Source organism: Salarias fasciatus, chromosome 7, assembly GCF_902148845.1.
Source record: "Salarias fasciatus chromosome 7, fSalaFa1.1, whole genome shotgun sequence".
NCBI lineage: Eukaryota > Metazoa > Chordata > Actinopteri > Blenniiformes > Blenniidae > Salarias > Salarias fasciatus.
The window spans coordinates 30,313,104-30,332,897 of record NC_043751.1 but is presented as its reverse complement, the minus strand read 5'-3'; the positions used below and the strand labels follow the sequence as shown (position 1 = coordinate 30,332,897).

Sequence of the window (19,794 nt, the reverse complement as noted above, 5' to 3'; positions counted from 1 at the left end):
CATTTTATTCATATTCATATTCATCAGTTGGACGGATTGACGTTTATACGAAGACGCTGTTTTGAAAAAGACTTGTTTGCATTATTAATCAGAATATTGATCTGAATAGGTCATTTGTTGAAGCTAAATTATTCTTCATCAGTTCTGTTTGTGATCCATTGCATCCATTTGTCTGTGTGCCTGTTCATGTGCGTCTAAAGCTCTTATGAGAGCTGATATATTGGACAAAGAATGACATGAAATATGTTGATGTGTTCCGACAACAAATGAAGAGAGCAGCGTTGACAAGAAGAAGGGAGAAAACTTGATGTTAAAGAATGTCTCAAATACCAACAATGTCACACGTTTGCAGTAATGTTCTCAGTCTCTGGTTGATCTGAGCTCCACCTTCATGCGATACGGTCTGGGTGTCAGGGTGAGACCAAAGACAGGAGTGAAGTCTGGTTCTCCTGCGTCTTCAGGCCAGATGAACTTGAACTTCCTCAGCAGAGTGACCAGGATGAGGAAGAGCTCCATGCGAGCCAGACCCTCTCCGAGACACATCCGAGGACCTGAGACACCCAAGAAAATGGAGAAGAGTCGTCTGATTTGACTCTCCCTGGTCATAAATGAAGGTGTTTATGCAGTCGTACCTGCAGAGAAAGGCATGAAGGCCTCCGGTTTGAAGAATTCTCCTTTGTCATTGAGGAAGTTTTTAGGGTTGAATTCATGAGGGAACTTCCACTGGCCTTCCTCATTCAGCACCGAGGTCAAGTTCTGAATGATTATGGTTCCCTGAAGAGGAAAAAAAGAGTCCTGATGGATCTTTTCACTTTTTATTTGAAATGTTTCTAAACAGTAATCCATTACCTTTGGAAGTGAATATCCCATGAGTTCTGTGTCTTTGGTGGTACAGTGATAAATGCTGAGTGGACCAACGTTGGACACTCTCTGAATTTCATGGATCACAGCCTGAAAACAGAGACTTATTATTAGCTGCTGTCGCAAATCTTCATAAGAGGAAAGTAAAAACATGGCAGCAAAGCCCTCAGCACTTTCTCTCTTACAGATTTTATCAATCAATCAATCAATCAATCAATCAATCAATCAATCAATCAATTTATTTTTGTATAGCCCAGTATCACAACAACATTTGCCTCAGAGGGCTTCAAGATGTTACATTGGTTGGTATTTTAGTCAATAGTCTCAAAATCTTAACTGATTGAGCCGCAGAAGTCCCATATTCTTATTTTTAAATGAGTGAAAAGGTCATAAGAGTAATTCACAAAACATTTTCAAACAGAAAAAATGGTAAATGGACTACACTTATATAGCGCTTTTACACTGCATTGACAGAGCCCAAAGGACTTTACACTGCGTTACCACATTCATACACCAGTGGAGGCGGCTGCCACGTCAACAGCATTTTTCTTTTCTTTTGTCTTTTTTTTTCTTTCTTTCTTTTGTTTTGCATGAGAGTTTATGATGCTTTTTGTTGTTTTGTATTTTATTTTATTTATTTATGTATTCTATTTATTTGCCGTTTTTTTGTTTTGTTTTTTTTTTGTTTTTGACGATATCTGCATAATTTTATTAGGTGGGGGCTCTTCATAAGCCTTTGGCTTGCCCGCTCCTCCCTGCACTGTTTCTTTTTTCTGCACTGGTTTATGTGATATATTTCATTGTATGTGCTAAATAAACTAAACTAAACATACAGACAGGGGGAGACAGGAACTGAACTAACAACCTCCCGATTGCAAGACGACCGCCCTCCCCACTGAACCACAGCTGCCCCTCACAAAGCACTGAATACCTCACTCCCAGGGAACATTCAAAAACTGTTTCTGAAACTCAATGGAGGAAGGAACTAAACTGTCAGCATCCATTAAAAACATTTAATATTTCAATGTGCAGAGTGAAACTGTGGAACGGATTTTCAGGGGAGGTCAGGAACAGTCCAACCATGAAGATCGAACAGAAGGTACAAACAAACGTCCAACTCCCCAAAGACATCGAACCGTGAAGGTGGAACGGCGACTGTTTCTAAAAAATGTAAGAAGTGGAAACCCCGACTGTGAGCCTGCCGGCTGCGAGTGAGGGACTGGACTGCTGCAGCTGTCATACAGCCTCGTCTGGTCCAACCTGAACATGTAATCTAAAAACAACAATTAGACAATATGAACCAGAACTGCATTATCATCTCAACGAATACAAGACACTGTGCTATTTGAGCAAAGGAAACACATGAGTCTGTTAAATTATTTACCTCCAGAGGAAAAGGAAAAACCTGAAGTATGGTTCAATGCAAACCTGTTGGCTGGAAATAAATATATGGAGGATGTGAACAAGTGGTTTAAAACAATGGTGCTCTCAGGCCTGCTGAAAATGGGAACACTGAGGATTGTGTTGAGAGTGAAGTGAGCCCCTGTGACGACATCTCCAACGTGTTAACTCGTGTTTCCAGTTAAAAATCTCACGGCAGAAATCATACAATCTCAAGAAGCAGTAGATCTCCTGTTGCATCAGTGCGCCTGCAGGCTGAGGCAGAGAGAGCTGCTCTGGAAGCTGCAGCTGCAGCCTCACAGGAGAAACACGCTCTGGAGCTCCAGGAGCTGAGAACGTAAGAAAGTAAAGCTTGTTTATAAAGCGCTTTTCGCAGATAAGGGACCTTTGTCACCTTTTGCCCCAGGACCTCCAAAAAGGCAGGGAGGGAGCTGGACAGCCATCTCTAACAGCCAAAGGCAGGAGGCCTCAGACCAAGGCAGTTTTTAGGCTCCCCAGAAAAAGAATTTGGCTTTTTCAGAATCAGACTCACCACATGTCACTCACCTCACTCACAGCATGTTTGAAGTATCTGGGGACCGAGCCAGATTTAAGTGAGAGATTTATCACAGAACAAAGAGTAACACTGTCAAAAACATTTAGGAAAAGTAGAGCAGGCACAACGTCAGCAGGGCTCAATGAGGGTTTCATCCTACAGACTGAAGGCTTCACATCCTGCAGGCTGACAGGAGAGAAGGAGGACCAGGGGTGCGAGGGAGATGGCAGAGCAGGTAAACTCTGTGGGAGGTTTGATATCAGCTCTGATTTCATGAATTTCACAGTACGTGTCTGTATTTCCACACAGTGAGCAGAAGGTGACAATATGAAAGTTTAATTAAAATACAGCAGTGATCACTTATGTGAAAGTCTTCCACACTCATAGAATCAGTATTTAGGCCATGGCATAACACCAAGTCCAAAGTGTGGCCTTCAACACAAGTCAGGCTGAATAATATCAAAGGAATAAATAGTTATCAGTTCAGCTGCCACAGTACAAGATGGGTCATCAATGTGGAGATTAAAGTCTCTAGTTTAATAATTGAAGACTAAAACTTGGTGGACTCATTAAGAAAAAAACCGAGCAGGAACAGGGGGACGGTACAATAACACATGGTAGAATGATAAAGATGAGTATCTCCTCATTTGAAGGATCCCGATCCGACCCCCAGACTGGAACCGGCCTTAAGCTCACTGACTACCACTGACGTCTATAGATGTCGATTGTGTATTTTAATGGGGACAGCTCTGGGAGCCCTGGCGGGGCTTATCTGATTATCAGGCTGAGAACTTGATGTAGTAATGAATTATGCCTGTAGAGGCACCGTCACGACTCCTGATGGGAAGTCAGCCCCAGCTGGTATAAACTGGAGAGGAAGCTTTGAGATGACAGTGAGTGAGAACATAGTGAGAGGCCAGTCAGATGGGAGATGACAGCAGGTTACAATCCAACAGAGAAAAAGACGCAGAGTCCTCAGTCAGTCCAGCCATGATCGAGGAGAGGAAGAAGGGAGGGAGACACCGCGATGCAGGTCCACGTCTGAGGACCAACTGGACCGTATGGGGTGCCTCAGGTCAGCTGATCAGCTGCTCCTGGAGGTACCGAGTTCCAAGCGTGAGCTCGGAGGGGACAGAGCTTTTTCTGTTGCTGCCCCTAAGCTGTGGAATGAGCTTCTACTGCACATCAGACAGGACCCCTCACCGTCTATTTTTTAAAAGAGACCTTAAAACGCATTTATTTTCACTTGGTTAAAAATAAAACACAGGATGCAAACAGACTGAAGAGGGGGTTGGGCTTAATAAATAGATGTTTCTTCCTGCTTCTTAAACAAATTTTGCAGTGTATTGATTGGACTAATTATTTAGTTAACATCCACTATGTTTAAAAAGATATAATAACAAGGAGACATATCTCTGGTACCTGAACATAAGGCATTTTATGTCTGTCCTCAAAAGTGACCCGAGCCTTCCCTTCCAGCACCTGATCGATCTCCCGCTGACATCTTTCTGTAAGATAAAATAGAGATTACATTGAACATTTCAAGTAATTAGACGGAGGCAGCACAGGGTTTCACAGGGGTTCAAAGGTTTTATGTATAAAGGTCAGACTGGAGCAGAGGTTACCAAGCAGGAGCAGGCAGAAAGCAATCTGAAAGACCAGCGAAGACTGAAAAACCAGAAAACACAGAGAGGAGAGGATGAAGTGCAGGAGGTCTGCATGTGAAATGAAACAGAACATCTGGCACAGCTGGACAGAGGAGACACTCATATGTCACGTGTCAAAACGCGGACCACACGTTTAATTTTAACATCTTTATGTTCGCTGCAAAATGTCCCAGTTGAAACCAATCGGACAGTAAGCAGCTCTGTTTTGTGTCTTAACGATGCAGAACAGCTCAAAAAAGAAACTTCCTATGAGCGAACGCCTGGAGATTTCACTCAGCATTTGTTCTGGGAATTTGATTTTAAGCATTTGATTTTCCACCACTGACATCAAGACACGGCACTTGCACCGGGACAGGACAAACAATAGATTAAACCAACAACATCTCAGGATCACATCATCTGAGGCCTCATTTATAAAATGTCCTGTAGAATCATTTATCCTGCACAACAGACACTTTGGTGTTTATTAAATCCTAAACGTGTCTGTGAGCCCAAAACGGGGAAATGTGTGACAAAATGTATTCAGATTTATAAAACTGTGCACACACACTTAGATGCACTTTTACTTTTATAAATATAGTGAACTTGGAAAGTTGCAGGTGGAATATAACTCATGTCCCACCCTCGATACGTCCACTTTCTACCATAATGGTCAATGCAAAGTAGCTCCTGAATATTCTGTCTGCTGATCAGTGGACTTTTATGCTCATTGGTGGCAGAGAGGACAAGGAACATTTAACAGAGAGTGGAATAGAAGAGCTTGTTGTGGAGGTGGAGGAAGGAAATTTATATTATCTGCTGGCGACACTGGAATCACTCAAAAGAAAGAGGAGTGAGCGACAGCATGTAGTCAGCTGAGAACAGCGAGAGAGCCACAGAGTGACAGAGGTGGAGAAGAAGCGGCATGGCAGGTGGAGGCCAGGCTACACCCAAACCCACACCACTGTTCACCCAGACAGTCTCCATCCTTGCGACGGGCAGTGTGTGATAAAGTGTCTTTCTCCTCTGCTCCTCAACATCACAGAACATTTGTGAATTATCACTCTGACCAGAGTTTTCAGCAGTGGTGGGTCGTCAGGGCCTGCAAAGCCTTCTCTGCTGGCCTAAAAATTATCTGAATTACAGACTGATGTAAATTATATTTTGTCCATAAATAATTAATAAATGATTCCAAACGGTATGTTCCAGTTCCTTTCATAGTTTTCCCGTGGTTGCGCTGCTTCCAGACATGTTTTTTTCATATTAAATCATTTAACCAATCAGATTTCAGGCATCATCTGTTGCTAGGGTCAAAGAAATCTGCCCGAGGCCTTCACTGTCCGTTCCTGATGGCGCAGTGAAGTAAAGTGAAGCATCAAATAGACAGCTGCTTCAACCAATCAGACAGTTGCTTCAACCAATCAGATTTCGAGTTGGCGACTCAGCGCCTTCTAGCTTCTAACAACAGCATATCCAGGCCCTCTGATTTACATTCACCAAGCGATACAGTAGGGGGCGGTATGCACCTAAGTTGTTGGTCGCCTACCTCAATTATTCCAAAGAAGAAGCAGAAGAAGACCTGAAGAGAAATAAAGCTTACGCCAGAAATACCACAGGGCAAGCTGGACTTTCAGCCCTGGCTTTATGGAACTGAAACGCACGGATAATCTATATGACAGAGCAGTTGATCTCTTTTTGAGGAAGGAAAGGAGGATGTATTTTGTTTTCAAATAATCGGGATTTTGGTGAGTAAAATGTTCCTCTTTTCCTAAATAATATTGCTGTTTTATTAAGTTGTTGATGCTCATTGTATGTGCACAGATGTAGTAGGAGACTTGTGCACGTCAGCAAAGGCATTTATTCTGGGTGCACAAGTATCTATCTGCTGTGCAACAGCTCTTTATGTGCATATCTGCATAATAGGATTTTTTTTGTAGACAAAATAGTTCTTGAGAGGTGGATTGGTTCAGGCGGATCTGTTCTGAAGGCCTTAATGTGAAATGCACGGTCCGCCACTGATATATATATATATATACATATATATATACATATATATATAATGCATTTTAAAAGGGTGTTCATGGTAACAGATGATGTGTATGGTTCAAACTGATTGTTAGCATTACCTCTGCATTTTTAATGCCCTCTTGGAAGGGTAGCGGCAGGTTACGAATGAAGGGAAAGGAATCATACAGCTGGTAAAATAATGGAGAGGAGAAAAAATTATCATATCATTCGTGTGTGTGTGTGTGTGTGTGTGTGTGTGTGTGTGTGTGTGTGTAAAACATCTGTCAGTCAATTGAAAGATTTTACTCTGTATAAATACACAGGAGGCTCTTCATTCACATAAATGCACTGCTGACAGAACATGAGTTTTTCCATTTACTTCAAACAGTCCATCTTTATTTATATTTTGCCACTGTGGAAAGGAGAAAGTCCCGATTAAAAGGAGGAAACCTGCAGAACCAGGCTCAGAGGTGGCAGCTTTCTGCTATTCTGCTTTGGTTTCATGTTGCACATCAGTCATGGTACGGCTGTAGACTCTGCTTTAACTCACCATCGACCAAGGACCATTGATGAGCTTGGTAATCTCAACAACAGACTGAATTATCACTGTGACAAAGTCGTTGTCATATTCGTAGCGTGTACCAAACAGAACCTGGCAGATGATGTTTGACGCTGCCTTGTGAAACATGTGCTCAGGACTCATGGTTTCACCTGTAAAGATCATTGACATTGAAGCATGAAGGGCTTTTGTGCAGGAACGGAAAATAGAATTAAATCAAGTGGTGTGAACCATGATGACGTATCAGATTATTAGTTATGTTTCTGTTATTGCCCATGGATGACCTACCAACGTTGCTCTCCAGAGTTTTGATGAGGTACTGAATCTCCCCATGAATCCGGTCCTCCATTGAGGTCCTCCCCATCCCGAAGTTTCTCAGAGTCATCAGAGCAAAGCGACGGTGCTCCTTCCAACTCAACCCATAGTCGGCCAGAGCCACTCCTACAACGGTTAAAGATTATTATTATTATTTTTATTTTGAAAAGAAAATGCAATAGGCACATATTACAATCATGCAACTTCTGTGAAGAACTTCCTCAGAACATTATCATTTGGCACAATAAAACACAAACGAGCAAATGCTGACAAATTTGTCCACATTGTCCATTTGTAGAAATTAAAATTAACCTTTAGCCCGACTTCAATCAGCTTCAGAAAAAAACCCCCACACATTCACATTACAATTCATGGTTTTTTCTACCTAGTTTCTTCCGCTAAGATACACTGCTGCCTTTGCTTGTCTGAGAATTAAGTTAAAAAGTTAATATTTTAGTTTGTTTCCTTGATCATGTCTGCAACCTATGATGCACATGTTTTTGGACAAGATTTCCCCAGGAGACATTGAGAAACTGCGGGAGCAGAATGGACAGTTGTCGTTCAACTTTAGGCTCCTCGTCAAAGCATCCCCCAAACACGACAGGCTGGTATATTTGTAGTTTTTGAAGCCATAACATTGTAACATGTACTGTAAGTTGAGAGTTATTTAAAAACTAAACAAATTATATGTAGCAGCAGAGAGGCGTCTGCTCTATGTACTGTGTGAAAGGGTGCTTCTGATTGGCCACCAATGAGGTGACCCAGTCGCCTGAGCTCTGGCACTTCATTTTGTCGAGGCTGTTTGTTTGACAGGTATGACTGCAGTGCTTCACCTCGCTGACTGCTTCATTTCATTAATTGTGCCTACAGAATGGGTGCATGTTTGCAGGGCGACTGTTTGTGTGCTACTCCGTATCTCTTATATGCTGCTGCACTGATCGACTGCGGGAGGTATACTGTCATCGCAGTGCCGTAGATGCTCACAGGTGGCTAATGCTTGGCTGTGTGTTTGCTGTGTGTGCCTGGTGATTAAGTTGTTCTTTTTTTCCGTTTCTTTTTTTCTGCGCTGGCTTGTGCCCATCCAACGGGCCTCAGCCAAAGTAAATTTCTCTTTCTCCCTGAGTGTGAATTTTAATACATATATATATATATATATATATATATACATATATATATATATATATATATATATATATATGTATATATATATGTATATATGTATATATATATATATATATATATATATATATATATATATATATATATATATATATACACACACACACATATATATATATACACATATATATGAGGTTTCTGCAGGATCTTAGCTGTTCCTAGGATTGCGCTCTTTTGAACAGAGCTCTCAGATGTTGTTCCTGGTATCTGCTGGAGCCATCCTCCCAGCTTGGGGGTTCCTGCTCCCAGTGTCCCAATCACTACTGGTATCACTGTTGTCTTCACGCCCCAGACTCTCTCTATCTCTTCCCTCAGCCCTCGGTACTTCTCCAACTTCTCATGCTCCTTTTTTCTGATGTTGCCATCACTTGGGATTGCTGTCTTGTCTTGTTGCCACTGCTGTCTTCTGCTGTTTATCCACCACCACTATGTCAGGTTGATTGGCCATCACCTGCTTGTCAGTCTGGATCTGGAAGTCCCACAGGATCTTGGCTCGATTGTTCTCGACCACCTTTGGAGGTGTCTCCCATTTTGACCCTGGGACCTCCAGTCCGTACTCGGTACATATGTTCCTGTACACTAAAGGCTCGTCCATGCTTCACATGTACGCGTTTCCGCGTCCTCCTTGGAAGGTCCGCGCACCACCGATGCGGACGCGCTTTCTCCCATGCTACATTTTGAGCTCAGCTGTGCGCGTCTCATGCAGGCGCGGTGATCCACGCAGCCTCGAGAAGCTTTTCCGGCACTACAGACTGTTTATCTGCTCCTTTATTACAGATTATTTAGAGAAAATTAAGCACATACATTACCAGTACATTATCTTTAAGTATTAAAGTTTATTTAGCCTTTTTTTTTCTGTTTCTGAATCGCGGGGGCGGCGCCGGAGCGATTAGTTACTTTTTCACTTCTGTCTGCAGACCTCCTCCTCCCTCCAGACAGTCTCTCTCTCTTTCCACGAGTTTTTCACTCTTTCGGTGTCTTTAAGTGGAGCCATCAGGCTGGAGCTCCGTCTACTTTCACTTTTACCGTCATGTTTTGTTTGCTATGGCGCTCTGGCGCATGCGCACAATTCCGCGACCTGCGCGCAATGCGCAACGCGGTCTCAATTTCTGGCTGCTGCGCGGACGTCCGCGAATCGGTCTGCGCGGACCCTAGCGGACAGGAATTCATGACGATTTTTACGTCACGCGGACCAACGCGCAACGCGCACCCAAGCGGACATGTGAAGCATGGACGGGCCTTAAGCCTGCTACCTGGTTGTGCCGTTCCATGTATGCCTTGCCTGCCAGCATCTTACCCCCTGCTGTGATGGTCTGTACTGTCTCTGGGGCTTCTTTGCACAGTCTGCACCTGGGGTCTTGTTTGGTGTGGTAGATCCTGGCCTCTATTGATCTTTTGTTAAGGGCCTGTTCTTGTGCAGCCATGATTAGTGCCTCTGTGCTGTCCTTCAGTCCACCCTTTTCCAGCCACTGGTATGTTTTCTCAATGTCAGCCACTTCTTCAATGTGCCGGTGGTCCATGCCATGCAGGGCTTTGTCTGTCCGTGATAGCTCCTCTGCCTCCTCCTTACTGGGCTTTTGATGTCTGAGGCATTCACTTAGCAGATCATCACTGGGGGCCATCTTCTTGGTATACTCACGGAGGCTCTTGGTTTCCTCCTTTATAGTGGCTCTGACACTCACTAGTCCTCTGCCTCCCTCCTTTCTCTTGGTGTATAGCCTCAGTATGCTGGACTTAGGGTGGAACCCTCCGTGCATTGTAAGGAGCTTTCTTGTCTTGATATCAGTGGCTTGCATTTCTTCCAGTGGCCAGGATATTATGCCAGCAGGGTATCTGATTAGTGGTAGGGCGTAGGTGTTTATGGCCTGGATCTTATTTTTGCCATTCAGCTGACTCTTCAGGACCTGTCTTACTCTCTGTAGGTATTTGGCTGTGGCTGACTTTTGAGTTGCCTCCTCATGTTTACCATTTACCTGTGGGATCCCCAGGTACTTGTAGCTGTCCTGCACACCTGTTATGTTCCCTTCAGGTAATTCAACTCCTTCAGTTGTGATCACCTTCCCTCTTCTAGATACCATTCGTCCACACTTATCTAGTCCGAATGACATCCCGATGTCATTGCTGTATATCCTGGTGAGGTGAATCAGGGAGTCGATGTCATGCTCATTCTTGGCATACAGTTTGATGTCATCCATGTAGAGGAGGTGGCTGACAGTTGTTCCGCTCTTGAACCGGTATCCAAAGCCGCTCTTGGTAATGATCTGGCTGAGGGGGTTCAGGTCCATGCAGAACAGCAGGGGGGACAGGGCATCACCTTGGTATATGCCGCATTTGATGCTCACCTGTGCCACTGGCTTTGAGTTGGCCTCTAGACTGGCCTTCCACAGCCCCATTGAGTTCTGAATGAAGCTCCTTAGAGTCCTGTTGATGTTGTACAGTTTCAATCACTCCAGTATCCACGTGTGTGGCACTGAGTCATAGGCTTTCTTGTAATCAATCCAGGCAGTGCACAGGTTGGTGCTGCGAGCCTTGCAGTCTTGGGCGATTGCCCTGTCAACCAGTAGCTGGTGTTTGGCCCCCCTGGTGTTATTGCCAATCCCTTTCTGTGCTTCACTCATGTACTGATCCATGTGCCTACTTATCTTGGCTGCTATGATGCCTGATAGGCGTTTCCATGTGGTGCTGAGGCAGGTTATAGGGCGGTAGTTTGATGGTATTGTTCCCTTCTGGGTGTCCTTCATTGCTGAGCTGAGCCACTGAGATGTGGGTAAAACACTGCATTTCCCAGAATGCACTACCATCAGCAAGTCCTCACTGATCAAGAGCAGCTGGGTAGGACTGGCAGGAGCTCAGTGATCACTCAGTGATTCAAAGCACCTGGGGAGGTCTGGGGAAGCTCAGTCAGTCTCCGAGAAGAAGAGCAGAGAGACACAAGCCCGCTCATGGTTTCAAGCCAAAGACGCCGGTGGTGTGTAAAAATGATGTCTTTCTTGAGGGTTTGAGGTTATGGTTTGTGTTGGCTAGTGTGAATGGTTTGGACTTTCTGGAATTTTGATTGGAGTTTAAATTAAAGGTGTAATACAACATTTTCTCGAAAAGACGAAGCCCCACGTCTGTTACTCACTTTAAGAACAACGCGCATGCGCCAGACCATCCGCCCGGCTCTCCTGCTTCTCCCAGAAAACGCGGAAGTGTACGAGCGCGATCTCCTCTTCTCCGGCGTGCACGGCTCTGTACAGTTTCTGCGATCCGCCTCGCTCATAAATAAAGCTTTTTTTTTCCGAAACAGCTACAGTTTCATTATGTCAGACTCGCCATCGGTAAGTACGAGCTCAGAAGCTCACCGGCTACATAAACACTCTGAATGCGCATGCGCAAAAGGGAGAAGCTGATTGGGCGCAAGCACGGAGAACCGCCTTACGAAAGCAGCTCGTCAGAATGATTGACAAACAGACCCACCAATTATTTAGGTGATCCACCCGGAAATCAAAATGTTGTATTACACCTTTAAGAAATTTCTTTTGAATTCAAAGTTAAAACTTTGAGGCATTTGTTTATTTCACATTGCAGTTTGAATTAAGAAAGTTCATTTGAGTTTAAAGTGAAGTAAAGTTTAAAGTTAAAGTAAAAAAAATCAGACTATATGTATATGTTTCTTAACTCTGTTGGAATGTTGACTTATTGTTGAGTTTGAGAGCTTGAATGGTTAATGTTGAAATTTTGGTTCTGTGGTTCATGATGTCAACAAATTTTTAATTTTTTTTTTTTCCTGTCTTTAAAGGTTTACAACCTATTGCTATTGCTAACTCCTACTCCCATTCTGAATAAATCTGGAGTTGGAAATTAAATGGAGTTGTCCTCGCGTCCTTTGGGGGGAAACAGAGGTGGACTTGACTCTCCGACCTTAGGTTAACCACTCTGGGTGGGTCCCTGATATTAGCAGCTGGTTCATTTGTGCTGCAAGGCGTTCACGGCGTGCAGTTAGCTTCTTAAGCCAGTAGGTGTGAATCTTGTCGGGCCCCGGAGCTGTCCAGCTCTTCATTTTGGCCACTCTTGCCTGTACATCTGCTGCTGTAATTACTACTGGCTCTTGTTCTGGGAGGTTGCTGTGCTCTGCCTGCAAGCCTGCCAGCCATTGGGCATTGGTGTTGTGTGACACATCTTTCTCCCAGATACTCTTCCAGTATTGCTCAGTCTCAGCCCCTGGTGGGTCTGCTGTGGTCTTACTTACCCTGCCACTGAGAGTAGACCTTAGCTGGATTGTTGGAGAACACCCTGTTTATTCTCCTGGTCTCCACTTCTCTCGTGTATCTCTTTAGGTGGGTAGCTAGGGCTGTGAGTCGTTGCTTAGCAGTCTCCAGTGCCTCAGTTATTGCATGAATCGAATCCCCGACCTCCTGTTCCAAAGTCTGTGTCCCTAACCACTAGACTATTCAGCCATGGCTGGATATATGTGTGTGTGTGTGTGTGTGTGTGTGTGTGTGTGTATATATAAATATATATATATATATATATATATATATAGAGATATGTTTAACATAATATGTTTAAAACTGTATTTTTACATTTGAAATTATGCCTCTGTTGAGCAAAAAACGTGTATCTTTTTAATCTAATTCCCAGGGTGAAACTCCCAGGGTGGCGTTATCGTGCTTCTTAATACATTCTTCCAACAATAATTCACTCTGTCCTCACTACATATACAAACACATAAACAAACAAAATAATATCATGCTCCCACAGGAAATGAGGCTCAGTACATGTTGCTTTCAAACAAATATGTGGGGAGAAAGTGTGAAGTGGGCTCAGTGAAAAGTACTGGAGAGAGATAATAGGAAGTATTAATAATCATTGTCTAATAATCACTGGTCTGGTACAGAATTAATAATTTCATCAACCTCTTTTCATGGTGATAGCATTGATGAACAGGTTTTGGGGTCGTCCAGCAAAATCCACCCCCTTGGTCACCATGGCCTCCTTCATGACCTTTAACCCACTGATGACAACAGCTGGATTGGAACCGATGAACAGACTGTAGACATTTCCATAATTTCTTCTCAGCTGTGAAGCACAAGAACAATATTCCAGGCTGGAAGTTTCACATTAAAGATTTAACAACAAAATTCATGACTTTTATCATTCTTCAGTTCAAGATTGAACGAACATTATAAATATGGTTCTATGAATTCCGGATGACCACCAGAAGGCGGTGCTGAAAGTCCTGAATGTTTCCTTCACGCATGTACATTTCGAGTAGGCATCCCAACAATTCCACCTGTGACCCCTGGGTGACCCTAGAAAGATAAGTTCTGTTGTCACCCCAGGATCAGCTCCTACAGAATCGTCTCACGTGGTCACTTCTGAGTGACAGAGCACTCTGGTGGTCATCAAGGATTCATAGCACCGTAGTCACATTCATAGCTTTAGTTCTATTTCATTCCTACTGACTGCTAGAAGGCGGTGCTGAAAGCACTAAATGATTAATCCCAACTTAGTCACGAGGAATCCCAGAGACCAACCTCACTGAGAAGTCTCTGCAGAGCCAAGAACCAGTGAATGTGGAGTGGAGGCGTTCAAGCTGTACATCCAAGAGAAAAGTGCCAGGCATCTCAGAGGCACATATTCTGTCCAGGGGAATTCCCCTCAGAGTGGCCCCAGATGTGGACACCGCTCTGGTGGAGTGGCAGCACACACCCCGTGGTAGAGGGTATAATTCGCCACCTGATAAGAATGGCGAATAACCTCTTTGATCCAGTGGGATAAGCGCTGCTTGGAGAGAGCAGAGTCTCCTTCAGGGCCTCAATAACAGACCAAAGGCTGTTCAGAGGTACAAATGCCCGTGGTAGCGTCAATGTAGCAACCCAGGGCTCGACTGGGCACAGGAGTTCCTCGTTGTCTCGAGGAACGCTTGATGGAGACCCATATCATGCGAGCCCTAAAGGCTGAATAGACTGTAGACTCAACAGCACCTTTGGGAAAAGAACGTTTGGTCTTATAGTGCACCCCCAACATTTGAATGCCACTTGAGGCATAATGGGCTGACAGACGAAGCATGTACCTCATCCACGCATTCTGCCGAGGTAATGGCCAGCAAAAATGCAGTCTTGCTTGGCACCCACTGGAGCTCCACTGTTGCCAAGGGCTAACTGGGTGGCTGACACAAGCCCTCCAGCACTAAGTGCAGGTCCCAAGCTGGAGTCTGTGGGGCTCTTGGGGCGTGAAGCCTCAAAAGACACTTCTGGCTGTTAGTACAAAACAGGACTAATGCTGTCAAACTGTACACTAGTAAGCCCCGGTGCCCAACTGATTCTGAGGAAAGGAGAGCAAGACCACTGTCCATGACATGAAATGGACATGAAATCTTGTTTCTCTGATTACAAGTGTTCTGCGAATTATAGTGGTGGTTAGCAGTCACTCCACACAGTGTGAATGTGTTTTAACAGTGAAGTACTGGTGGCAAAGCAATAAAGAACATGGAATTATCCATCCATCCATCCATCCATTCATCCATCTTATCCATGACCAGCTCACAGGGGCAGCAGTCTAAGCAGGGATGCCCAGACTTCCCTGTCCCCAAACACTTCCTCCAGCTCTTCCAGGAGGATCCTGAGGCGTTCCCAGGCCAGCCAAGAGACGTGATCTCTCCAGTCTCTCCTCTCTCTCTCCATAGGTCTTCGCTGAGACCTCCACCCAGTGGGACATGCCCGGAACACCCCCCTTCTGAGACATCCAGAAAGCATCCTAAACAGATGCTGATGACCATAGGTGAGGTTAGAAGCAGATTGACCAGTAAATCGAGAGCTTCGCCTTTTGGCATCAGCTCCTTTTTCACTACAACGGACCAACACAATAATCGCATCACTGCAGACGCTGCATCGATATCCACCTGCCAGACAAATACTTGTTTTTGCCACTTTAGCAACAGGTGAAAACAGAAAACAGTATTGAATTAATTTGTTGATTGTGTACAGCAGTCTGAACTCTGGACATCTTTAAATGAGTGTGTGTGTACATTTCTGTGTTGGTAGAGTTGTAGTTTTTCGGTGATTTTTGAAGACCAATTGCAAGACATCCTTTACAAGTAAACAGTTCTGAAGCAAATATATTAGACTGAATTTACATTATGCTCAGCTATTCTGATTTTAACTAGTAAAAAATTTATGGTGGTAGCTTTTATAGTGCATGAGATATTTTTACAATCAACAACCCTGTATGAGGGTTCCCACAGGAACAATACAAAATGGCATAAAGTACCTATAAATGTGTCTATATACTTGAATTATGTGTACATATTTGATTGTGCATATCTACAAATGCCACACAAGCAGCTGTCAAAATCTCCACACCATTTTGGTTCTTGCTGCCCAATCCTTCCAAAACAAAAGACAGATACCAGGTAATAGAGTATTATAGTAGTAAGATAGTTCAGATTTTGATTACAGGTACTTTGATGAAGGTTTGGGTAAATGAACCACCAACCATTTTAGTAAATAAAGAAATCCAGGACTCTGAGTGACCTTCGGACAGACAAGGTTTTTGTTTATTTTTCTGTTCAGTGTTATCTGAGTGCATGGTTTAATCGAGTGAGACATCGTTGATTTAAAACTTGTGTCTTTTAACTTTTCTTTATCCTGCCATGAGAGCCGTGATTAATGGGAACGCTTGTCAACAGGTACACATTGTATTTTAACTCACACACCGAGTTGTTTTTTTTCCAACATCTTCAAAATCACCCTTTCTTAAAAGATTTTTGCCATTTATGTCATGAAATGAACACATGATACAGTAATGATATATTTACTTTTTAAACACAGAACCACAAACCGCTATATATATTCTACTCAGAGGCAAACTTCTCAGCAGTGATACCTGAGACTCATGAATAGCTTTGAATCAGCTGGCTGTTTGTTCTGAGAGGACAGTGGGAAAAGCTCCAAGTGTGCAGAATCTCAACTTCATATCAACACATACTTTTAAAAAAGCATAAAAAACATTCAACAGAGCATGGCTTCTGTGTGAATAATGCTCGAGGACAAATGCAAAGCAAAATGTTTTTTAAAAAAATTTGAAACATTTTACCTTACCTTCTCAACATACTTCAAGGGATCCTCCAGGCTCAGCTGTAAAAGGTTTCCCAATATGGGCAGAGCAAAGGGCCCTGGAGGAAAGTTCCTGGGCCTCCGGGTTTTGAGAATTAAAAAGTAAAGGCATACTAACAGCAGGACTGCTGAGACAAACATTGTGGTGGAATGAACTGAACAGATTACTTGGTGATTGGGCTTTAAAAGAGGCGCTCCAGTCTCAGCCCTGCCTCTGCTTATCAGGCTGTGTGTTCAATATCCTCACATACCATTTGCCAAGTCCGCTTTAGTTCCATTTATGTCCTTTATGGACCTCTACGCTACCAGGCTCCTTGGAAGGGGTGGTGCGGTGGGCCTCTGGCACCATCCCCCAGGGACCCCTTGACAGAGCTGAGAGGCGGCTCTTCAGATGCCGCTGATTGAGGCAGAGGCTGCAGCCACGCATCTGACGGAGGCAGAATCAAGACGGCGGCGCCTCGGACGCTGCTGATGGAGACAGACCTGGCTGTGGCGAAGGCGGCTCAGATGCCACTGACAGAGACAGAGGCTGCTGGGATACTAACATCAGGGACTGGCGTCACAGATTGAATTACGTGGCTCCCCAGCCCCGGGGCAATCCTGCAAATGTTCTCTATCACAGCCTCTATGCCGGCTTCCTGACTGGTAATTCTGGCCCACATCAGAGTCGAACACAGGAACTGGATGGTCGGAGGACTGCGGACTCTTCCGTGAAGTAGGATGCATCAGGCTCCCCAGAGTTGCGTTGATCCCATCGACCTCCAACCCCTGTTCCTCTAGTTCAGCTCGAATCAGCTCCAAGTCCAATGGATTCATGGACTGGTTTGTTTTGCCAGGTGAACCCAAATGTAGACTGGAGGCAATGAGGAGCCAAGCAGGATTTTATTCGAGGCAGACAAGTCCAGACGGAGTATCCAAAGCTCAAGTCACAGTCCAAACCCAGAGGCAGAATAACAGGCAGGCATCAAAGGAGAAGAACTCCCACAGGCCATAAACATGCATGTGAGGTCAGTTTTAAATTGAAGTGAATGTGAGTGTGTGGTTGTCTGTGTTACGGTCGGAGGAAAAGATCTCAAAACCAAATCAGAAGGTTATATTCATTTGTGGAAATTTTAACATTGATTATATGTCCACTCATTAAAAGAGTCTTTTTGAACTTGGTGCGCTATAAAATCAACTCACCATGACATGTTTCTTCTTCTTCATACGTATTGGACTTGTAATGCATTCTAATATATTTTTCACAACTATTGACATGTTTTCCACCACTTTAAACTCCAGATTCTTGTCAAAGTATAGAGCCACACCACCTCCACTCTTCTTCTGTCTGTTTCTATGCACTGGAGTGAGACAGAGGTTCTGAAATGACGTTAAATAGAGCCACTGCTCATTGTGTGAATGCTGAAGGCATTCACACGATTACATTCCTCTTCTGACTTCTTCCGCCGTTTTTTGGCACGCTTCTCCTCCTACAAATTTTGTCCGATTTGAACCATTCAGATATCAAAATGTGCAGCTTTTTAAGGACATTCCTGCTATGTTCTAGCTTTTTTATATCTTTTAAACTTTTTGAAATATTTCAACTTTTGTGCAACTTTTTTCCCCATGTTAACGGATGGAGATTTTTTCAAACTTTGAAACCTTATAACTTCCTCAAATCTTAACCGATTTTAACCATTCAACTTTTAAAATATTCAACTTTTTAAACTCTTTCTTCAACCTTTTTAAACTTTTTCAACTTTGTTCAACTTTTTGAAATATTTCAACATTTTAAAATTATTTTTAACATTGAAGTCAATGGGAAAACCCTTCAACTGACCTTTCAACTCCTTCAAATTTGGAACCTTACAACTTTGTCATACTTTCACGTAGACAAGTCATTTTAGCTTTAAAACGTAGGCATTTTTGTCCTCTATTTAGCTATGTAATATCATTGCAAAATCTTTCACCAAAATTCAGCTGTGACCCTTCAAGTATGGAGAGAATTTTAGCCATTTTTGGAGTTTATAATGGGTGTGTATTGGAGAAGCTAGAGTGGGAGAGTGGCAGTTAGAGTGCGGGAGGCTCTGAATTTTAACCCAAAAAAAAATTCTTTTCTCGTCCGTACGGCCACATTTTTGGCTCAATCTGCACAATAACCCCTCAAAACGTAGGAATTTTTCTTGCGACCCGTACAATTGAGTCACTTTGTCTCTATCTCAAACGGTTCTCTCTCCAGAGGCATTTGTTTGAGGAGAGTGCAGAATTTTCTCCCATCCGCTCCAATGCATTTTGGAGACGCCTGAATCCAAAACTTCACTCGTGTTCGCACAATCGCCGTGGCTGAATGGATGATCCTACAGACATGATTCCTGCACCATTACATTCATGAAAGGCTTCTGAATCTGACTGTGTGGAAATCTTTTTCAATTTCACATCTCGGTCCCCGAGAAATGCCATTTCTTCAACCATGCGCACTCCATTAAAAAGTGCTGATTCACTGTCATGGCTGCTGTGCAGCTGGTCTCCATTGCAACAGACACACCTGTTGTGCTGCTGCTGCTTGATTAGTCTGGATGTTTCCATTAAGACTGGAGCTCTATTGATCCTCTGTTACTCTGACACTGACTCCACTGCTCCTTCTCCCTCTATCAACTGTTTTAAGTTTTTGCAGTGTTTTCAACCTTTTTTTAACCCTTTTCAACTTTTTGCAGTGTTTTAAACTTTTTCAAACTTTTTCAACTTTTTCCAGTGTTTTCAACCTTTTTCAAACTTTTTCAACTCTTTGCAGTGTTTTCAACCTTTTTCATCTTTTTTCAACCCTTTTCAACTTTTTGCCGTGTTTTCAACCTCTTTCAACTTTTTTTAACCCTTTTCAACTTTTTGCAGTGTTTTCAAACTTTTTCAACTTTTTTCAACCCTTTTCAACTTTTTGCAGTGTTTTCAAACTTTTTCAACCTTTTCACCTTTTTTTAACCTTTTTCAACTTTTTGCAGTGTTTTCAAACTTTTTCAAACTTTTTCGACTTTTTTTAAACTTTTTCAACTTTTTGCAGTGTTCTCAAAATTTTTCAACCTCATTCAACCTTTTTCAACTTTTTGGAGTGTTTTCAAACTTTTTCAAACTTTTTAAACTTTTTTTTAAACTTTTTTAACTTTTTGCAGTTTTTTCAACCTTTTTCAACATTTTTCAACTTTTTGCAGTGTTTTCAAC

General features: G+C 43.2%; 1 protein-coding gene across 1 annotated transcript; it reads right to left on the bottom strand.

The window, feature by feature from the left end:
• Positions 1-360: 360 nt before the first annotated feature.
• LOC115392370 (cytochrome P450 2K4-like) lies at positions 361-16,743 on the bottom strand. Its single transcript, XM_030096962.1, has 9 exons — positions 16,588-16,743; positions 13,402-13,564; positions 7,298-7,450; positions 7,001-7,161; positions 6,554-6,638; positions 4,220-4,311; positions 850-951; positions 633-774; positions 361-551 (listed from the first exon to the last, which is right to left on the bottom strand). The coding sequence occupies exons 1-9, from the start codon at positions 16,741-16,743 to the stop codon at positions 361-363; spliced, it is 1,245 nt and encodes a 414-aa protein (XP_029952822.1).
• Positions 16,744-19,794: the final 3,051 nt, after the last annotated feature.

Excerpts from the sequence above, each read along its gene's own strand:
- LOC115392370 (XM_030096962.1), bottom strand. The coding sequence starts at position 16,743 with ATGTTTGTCTCAGCAGTCCTGCTGTTAGTATGCCTTTACTTTTTAATT. Across the intron at positions 6,639-7,000 it reads TCAATGGTCCTTGGTCGATG|CTGTATGATTCCTTTCCCTT; the intron begins GTGAGTTAAAGC and ends TTATTTTACCAG. Across the intron at positions 952-4,219 it reads ATAAAATGCCTTATGTTCAG|GCTGTGATCCATGAAATTCA; the intron begins GTACCAGAGATA and ends CTCTGTTTTCAG.